General features: G+C 34.1%; 2 protein-coding genes across 4 annotated transcripts; one reads left to right on the top strand and one right to left on the bottom strand.

The window, feature by feature from the left end:
* Positions 1 to 310: 310 nt before the first annotated feature.
* On the bottom strand, positions 311 to 2857 carry LOC124212103 (non-structural maintenance of chromosomes element 3 homolog). 3 transcript variants are annotated; one of them, XM_046611973.2, is made up of 7 exons: positions 2703 to 2845; positions 2079 to 2123; positions 1619 to 1998; positions 1356 to 1524; positions 1142 to 1236; positions 774 to 905; positions 311 to 597 (listed from the first exon to the last, which is right to left on the bottom strand). In XM_046611973.2, the coding sequence occupies exons 3-7, from the start codon at positions 1994 to 1996 to the stop codon at positions 502 to 504; spliced, it is 870 nt and encodes a 289-aa protein (XP_046467929.1). In that variant the 5' UTR covers positions 1997 to 1998; positions 2079 to 2123; positions 2703 to 2845; the 3' UTR covers positions 311 to 501. The 3 variants fall into 3 exon arrangements, with proteins under 3 accessions (XP_046467929.1, XP_046467852.1, XP_046468015.1); XM_046611896.2 differs by lacking the exon at positions 2079 to 2123 and having other exon boundaries at positions 2703 to 2857; XM_046612059.2 differs by lacking the exon at positions 2079 to 2123 and having other exon boundaries at positions 1142 to 1191; positions 2703 to 2857.
* A 277-nt stretch (positions 2858 to 3134) lies between these two features.
* On the top strand, positions 3135 to 5156 carry Tpx-3 (thioredoxin peroxidase 3). Its single transcript, XM_046612136.2, has 3 exons — positions 3135 to 3512; positions 3859 to 4067; positions 4273 to 5156. The coding sequence occupies exons 1-3, from the start codon at positions 3465 to 3467 to the stop codon at positions 4727 to 4729; spliced, it is 714 nt and encodes a 237-aa protein (XP_046468092.1). The 5' UTR covers positions 3135 to 3464; the 3' UTR covers positions 4730 to 5156.
* The last annotated feature ends 2928 nt before the right edge of the window (positions 5157 to 8084 follow it).

The following is an 8084-nucleotide window of genomic DNA, read 5'->3' as shown; positions in this document are numbered from 1 at the left end:
GTTAAAAATGAGTGGTTAAGTTCTCTAAAACACAAATTTCGTTTCTGTCTCGCGATAAACATTTTAAGGCACAAAGTATTCCATACAAGTATTAGAATTTTATCTCAACCACTTTTTTCTCACGTGTTAGAATCAGCTGCATGTATTCGTCTAAAAACTTTAAATATGTTCTGTTGTCTGAGATTGAGTTCTGAAAGTGAAATACTTTATATTGGAAACATGCATTGGCCGATAATAATTTTCATCTATGTGAATGTTTTACTCAATATTTAAGATTGTGAATATAATGATGCATGAAATTAATGTTACAAAAAGTTTCAATAGATGTTTAATAAAAAAAAAGTCCATAATACATAAAATTTAGCACACTAATGTATGTAGTATAAAATACAGAAATAATTAGACGGACACGGTTAAAAGTCTTGTTACAAAAATAGTACAGTGCTTCATTATTTCCTAATTTTCATGTCAGTTTATTAAACTCTTTGCAATAGGTTCACCTTAGATATCGTCTTCACTCTCTATGCTTTGGCATTCGGACTCATTCAAGGCATTGAATTGTTTAGGCCAGCTTTTGATCGGGCGATCGTTATACATCTAGAAATCGAAATTAAATATGAAATCACCTTCACATTACTAAACGTAGTCTAATGTTAGAATAAATATTTCTAATGTTATATAAATATTAAATATGCATAAAGCTTCAATAGACTTTTTACAAATATTAGAAATAAATCGAGTATATTTTTGTGTTTTGGCGTATTTAAATTTACCTTCGAAACGAATTCCAACAAATGACGTTTCGAAACCTCTTCCTCGGCGCGCACACCCCAATGAAACTCATATGCAGGTGGATCCGATGATCCTATCTTGGGCATTTTTAAATACTGTTGTTTCACAAATTCCTGAATAGAAATAATATTTACATTAGATAAAGAAGAAGAATAAAAGTTAGTTGACGGAAAAAATGTTTAAAATACTATAATCTTTAGATGGAGATAATGTATATCATTACCGCTAATAAGATAAAACTTTCTGAGGATATGCATAAACATATTATACACCTTTCAAATGAATCTTTGGTATTGGTATAAGAAGTTGAATAAAATTTTTTTTCATTATTTTTATTACTTATACTTACCACAGTGATTATTTTGTGTACATCACCAAACATCTGAGTCTTAAAACCGTCTGCAGGAATTATTGTCAATTTTCTTAAAAAGTCCCATAACAATTCTAAAACATCAATTACAGTAAACACACAGATCGCGTATGATTATCACACAGACTGATCCACATTTGACTATATTAAATTGCTCAATGAAAGTAACGTTAACAAGCAAGTAAAAACAAACCTTCCTTGCATATGCCATCCAACATAAAAATATGAGCAAGAACCAAAATCAGCAAAATTCGACAGGGTTTTTCGCTCTCCGGACACGAAAGATGTGGAGGATTCATTGTAATAGCATTTGTCAAAATGTATTTGCCAGTTTCAAATTCTACCAGATTAAAACCAAACACCTAGAAAAATGAGAACAAGAATAAAAAAATGTTCACCAAAACATATCTAAATTCTGTATTGAATTACTTGTTGAATTTTTCTTTCCATTCTTACTTGAGTCAAAGTGGCTTTAACTATGGTCATAATCTTGCGATAATGTTTATTATATGTTCCAAAAACATTTTTAACCAATTGTGGTCTTTGTATGACATGCTTAGTTCTGTCAACTGCTAATAAATATCTTATCACGCTTCCGACTAGCTGATTTTCTTCTTCAGCAGTTAGGTCTTTGCTTTGAGTTGCTTGAGACTGTGTCATGTATTCATCGTCATCATTTTGCTGGGTTCTCTGGCTGGTTGGTGAAGTGTTTTTGGTATTTGTTTTACTGGCTTGCGAGGCGTTTCTAGTAGATCGTTTAATTGATGAGGTATTTCTAGTAGAACTCTGAGTGCTTTGTGCGGTACTGCGTGTATTATGGTTTCTTTGAGACATGGCTAAAAGGTATTGATATTTTTATTCGACATTAGATAAACTAGGAACTAACCCAAATTCTGCTTAATATAATAATAATTACTGCCAGCACCCGCCGATAGGGTATGTCTCCAGGAGGCGCAAATGCCTGTGCGGAGCAAAAGGGGAAACGAATCAGCAACCATTATATTAACATTGCATATTTTTTAATAACATTTTGAGAATAGCTGTATTGTTTAAAAATAGTTGTATAGTATGCGTTAATATACTTTGTGTGAAATACTGAGTTTAAGTATAAAATAAGAGTTTATGAAAGGTAGGGTGAAAATTTGATGACTTCAATCACAAGACGAAGGCAGGCATAATTACATTTTAATACTGATAACTTTTAATCACAAATATCAAACTTATGTTAGTTATAAATTGTTTGCTCCATTTCCTCAATTTTTTAGCTAATGTTGACGTTGGAAACTTTAATACAATGATTTGTAAATCAGACCACAGTTATGGCATTACTCTACATAAATTCCACATTGACAAACAAAATTGTAAAGTTATTTACTGTCTCACTATTTTGTGCAATAAATTAAATCCAGCCCTATGGCATTGCAGCAAATCACCGTCCCGAATGTAAGGTTATAAATTGTTTGGACTATGAACATCAACACTGAATTACTCGGGAACAGTGGGCGAGCATTGTTTTCAAAAAGAAAAATTCTTTACGTACCCTCATAAACGTGAAATACTTAATGGATATAAAAGTCGTGAGCACTTAATAACGATCAATTCCAAACGTAGAGGAATGATTTATTCCTTAAGTTTTGTTGTCTATGTCAGGTTTGTCGTAATGATGTTGGGAAACAATAACATTGATGCTTCTGCAGCGCTACCTTATATTGACGCCAAAAGCATGTACTTACTTAGTTTTTGAAGAAACAGATTTAGGTATTTACCACGGTATTTACACGTCGAATCTTTGATTTACGTAATACCGTCGGTAGCATAGGGAACACTGCTGGGATGTCGATAACAAATAATACAGTGGCTACCCTAGTTTCCTTCCCTATCGACAAACTATAAATTCTTTGGTGACATTGTGATATTCATTGAGTACCGTCCGTCTGGTAAGGCACACCTCTACCAACCATGACTCGGCCGGCGCGGCATTAGAATATGAAACGCAACAAAACCAGATTATAAGTTAAGAATGTAAAAAAGTAGGAGAGATGCCGTGCTCACCATACGAGCAAATTTATGACTAGCTTGTAAGAAATTCAGTCATTTTCTACTGTATGGATAGGACGTCAGCCTAAGGAAGTAAGACCGATCTTAAAATGTGTATGAATTTGGTTACATAACCTCTTCGGTAACCGCTAACTCATTTCGACGGTCGTGCGATCAGTAAAATTAGTCAATCAGCCTATGCGTTACTTTTCAATCTGCCGTGCGGTATCGACGTCGTCGTTAGCGTAAATCAAAGAACAATCTCATGATGTCTGGACTAATCAGAAATCTTTCACTTCAAGCTAAGCACTTGGTAAGAAGGACCATGGCTCAACTATTTATTGTACTACTATTAACACTTGTTTCAAATTTTTTTAATTTTCAAACGTTATTGTTGCTTCAAGCATCTAGAGAGTCCCATCTTATTTTCGAGCCTCAATTTCTTACCGCCAACTAATTTCTGGTAATTGTTGGTCATACTTCAGAGAAATGTTATGTGGATTTGTGCAAATTTGGGAATTTGCACAATATTAACATCCTTCAGTCGCTGTTAAATTGAAAACAATTACCTAGATTTATACTGTTGTATAGTTTAATGATTTTATTCTAAGTCATCAGTGATTAAAAGGTGTCGTCAAAACTAACGTTTTCTCTGGCAGGTAAAACAAGGACTGGCACAATCCGCAGTGAACGCAAATATCCGTAGCTTTACTGTTGGCTCCAGGCTGCTAAATGCGTCGGGACCACAGATCCAGAAGCCAGCCCCATCATTTACTGGCACCGCAGTAATCAATGGAGACTTCAAGGACATAAAACTAGAGGACTATCGAGGAAAATACGTCGTCTTGTTTTTTTACCCATTGGACTTGTAAGTAGTTTATAATTTACAAGTAGGAAGATAATATATTGGCATTTTTGCTAGAATTTAGCTGATATTAATGGCAACTAATTTCCATAATGCGAATATTTGTTACATTGTTTCTCTAGAAATTAGTTTTATCGCGCTGTGCGGTATTTGTATTTACATATAGACAGAATATCTTTTACCTGAAAGTACGACCACAATGTTTCAGCACGTTTGTTTGCCCAACGGAAATAGTTGCGTTCAGCGACCGAATGAGTGAATTTGAAGCGCTCAATACAGAAGTTATCGGAGTGTCAACTGACTCCCACTTTAGTCATTTGGCCTGGATTAATACTCCTAGAAAGCAGGGGGGGCTCGGCGGACTTCGTTATCCGTTGTTGAGCGATTTCAGCAAGCAAATTTCAGCAAAATATAACGTTCTCATCGAAGATGCTGGGGTTGCCCTGCGAGGACTCTTCATCATCGACAAAGAAGGCGTATTGCGTCAACTGAGTATAAATGATTTACCTGTTGGCAGAAGTGTTGATGAAACACTGCGGTTAATAAAAGCATTTCAGTTTGTTGAAAAACACGGAGAAGTTTGCCCTGCCAATTGGCAACCGGATTCGAAAACAATTAAGCCTAATCCTAAAGACAGCAAGCAGTACTTTGAATCCGTTAATTAATCAACTTTGTCATACTTACGCAGACTACAGAAACAGACTAATATGGCAAGAAATACTGCGTAGTGGCTTCGGTTGTTTTTTTCTTTGTCTATTTTTCCCCGAAGGACAGAATTTTTCGTTGTAAGTGATGATCCTACGTTTCAGATAAATTACTGTTTGCAACATGTAAGAATGCAAAACTGATGCATTTACACACAATATGTGTTCTGAGACATTGGAACTGTAAGAAACAATATTTATGTATAAAAAATTAAATTGAAATGAGAATGATGGTAATTGATATAAAATGTAAGAGATACCCCATGTTTAAAATATTTTCAATTTATTTTTCTATATCATTTGGTACTTTAATGGCTGGGTAATCGGAGCTCTGGGTTTTCTTATACTCACTTGTGAAATACGAATAAAGTACAAGCATAGCACAGCATTTCAGTACTCCTTTTTTGTCAACATATTTCCCTTTTTTCTGTTTTCAAGGTTGATGATATTAGTTAGGCAAATTTTGAATGACTTCCACGGCTTCTGTTTAAGTCAAGATAATACTTTCGTGATAAAAAACACGGAACACTTTTTAATCATGTAGGTACCTACCACAAAATTTGCTGTATCCTCAACATTCGCCTATTTTATTTGTGGTTTGATAACAAGTAAGTTAGACCTCATCAACCGTTATTTGAATTTCACGCAAGTATGTTGTTTTGTAATCGTCTTTCGAATTTAAGTTATAAATATTAAGAGATCTACACATACCAGATATTCAATGTTCTCACTTCTGGCATTATTAAGCTCCTCAAACCTTTGAAGCATACATTTTTCCTTGCAGTCAAATTCTTTGAAACTGGGTATATGAGGTTTCTCGTGGTCGCTGATTTAAAAAATGGGGTCAGATCTGGGAAATTTACAAAATTCCGAACGGTGGATCTAAAACGAGCAAATTGGATCAAGTTTTACATTTTCAGTCCTCCATATTACATCCGCTATTTCGAATTTTGTAATTTTAACGTCCGATTCGTTTTTAGCAACCCCAAAAAACCTAGAATACCGCGTTCCACTTTTATAGTCCCCATAGCCTTTCCACAATTAGATTTAGTCTGTAAAAACAGGCGTTTCCAACAATTCGTTAATTTATATATATTATATATTATTAAACCATCAACATTGACGTCTCAGAAGTCCAAGTATGCAAAGAAATGACAGCGATATCTCAAAAATTGAATGTATATCTTGAATAACCGATTCAAAAAAGGTGTCTCATATGTGAGACGCTGTGCCGCAAAGTGTTAAAGAAGGGTTTAATTGTAAGTTGCTTATTGAAAATCAATGTAGAAATTCTTTTATCTAATCGGATCTCAACTCTTATTGGTTTGAATCGCGTTAATCGAATATTTGCGTACAAGAAACGATGAAGTTCGATAGAAATTAGCAAATTCAATGAATTCCACGGGAAATATTTTGGTTTATTGCTAACATGTATGGTTTAAATTGAGCTGCCAAATGTGTTTGGCCAATAATTTTAAAGTTAGTGTATCGCAAAAAAAATTTTCCCGAAAATGGTTCTGTTTTATCTAAATTTGAATGTTTCAAATTTATTTTTAAGACCCCTGGTTTCCCGATTACATTTTATTACATAGAATATGTTCTGAAGTTAACACTAGACAAAGGTTATAGAGAGTATTTTTTCATTTAGTATTAAAAGAAATGGTTGCTGAACGTGAAGGCGCGTCAACTTCTCCCAGTAAGCGGCTCAGTATGAACCGTTATTGTTATCTAACGGATATAAAATGTCGAAAAATAATATCGGAGAATTGAAAGATTGAACTTATTCGAAGATGAAAAGTTATTAAAGCATGTATTGACTGACACAATTCAATGCTTTGGGCATACTCATTGCTATGCAATAAGTGTAAATGGGTATATTCACCAATTATTGACATGATTCTAAGCCAGAATTAAAATTTTCATTTATAAACTATAATATCTTGTAGCGTATACCTACTAACGATAAGATGCAAAAATCCTGCAGGTTTCAGACCTCCAGGTCTTACGGTTCCGGAGAAATGCGCTGATCAATTTTTAAACATCAAACACATTAATGTTTACATAAAATTTTTCATCTTAATCTGATCGCGGATACCAAATGTGGTCTGAGATGTTTTTGATGTCAGAAAAGTCTGACCTTTCCAATTAGAGAGTCCATTTTTGGCTAGATCCTCACGAACCATGAAAAAACATGATTTTCCGCAGAAAAAGCTTGTTTCCGGTGCGATCCAACTTTTATTGCAATTTAACCTCACCATTTGAAAGCTCGTCCTTTTTCCGACGTTAGTAAGAGTGATAACAGAGTTTTAGGTGCTTCGAACGGGATCGCACGGAAGCTGTAATTGGTTTTATAAAGTATCAATTTTTTTCTATTGGTGAAATATCTTCATTTTGTTGACGTAAATTTTATTTGTTATGGTAACTAGAAAAATTCAGTAAAACAGGTTTCGTTAAAAAAAAAACTGTTTAATTATTGTTGGAATGATGAAAAACGAGGTTCAAGTAACCATTTTGCGCTATTGTTGATCTTTTTTTGTTAATTGCAATGCAAAATCAGTTTGTTCGGTTACTCTACTTTTTTAGTTTAACCAAGGCTTTAACATCAATTTATTGTTACACAAGCATTAAATTTTCCCAACAGTTACAAGAAAATATAGCAACAGTGATCATAATGAGAAAGAATAGTAACAGATACTAGACTTTCTGGTAACAACTACAAAAATAATTTTCATTTTGTACCTAGAACTATATTTTTCAATTGTGGTAAAAAATGAAAATAGTTAAGGACTGAGCGGTAACCGGAACTAAAATTTTCTCGCAGTGTGAGCACCTTTCGCCTCTGATACTTTCGAGAATCTCGGCTCTAAAAATTTGTCGTATTTTTCTTTGCCATTTTGAGTGCAATAAACAAAATGCATCTATTTTAAATTACACCTTCACTATTCACATAGATCCGAAGCTTGAAGGATCTGTTGTGTCCCTAACTGAACTCTTGGGGGTGCGATTAAAGATAAGCGGATAGTTAGACGCTTAAGTCTTCAGTTAGGGACACAACAAACCTTGCAACCTCAAGATCTATTCGAATATTGAATGGTATAATTAAAGAAATATACATTGTTGTCCGACCCTCCTTGTATAAGACGCCTTTTTTTGAAGAAACGAATCGAAACGAAAAAACGGTGCTTGACTAGAATAAAAAAAAACGTATGCATGATGAGCGCAAAGTGATTTCACTGGTGTGATCGTTTCAATATGACAGCTCCAATGCAAGAAATTAAATTAGATCTAAATAACACCAAATTTTACCTTGGGGTCA

This window comes from Neodiprion pinetum, chromosome 1 (assembly GCF_021155775.2).
Source record: "Neodiprion pinetum isolate iyNeoPine1 chromosome 1, iyNeoPine1.2, whole genome shotgun sequence".
Lineage (NCBI taxonomy): Eukaryota > Metazoa > Arthropoda > Insecta > Hymenoptera > Diprionidae > Neodiprion > Neodiprion pinetum.
The sequence above is the reverse complement of the archived record's forward strand: the minus strand, read 5'-3'. Positions and strand labels throughout refer to the sequence as shown.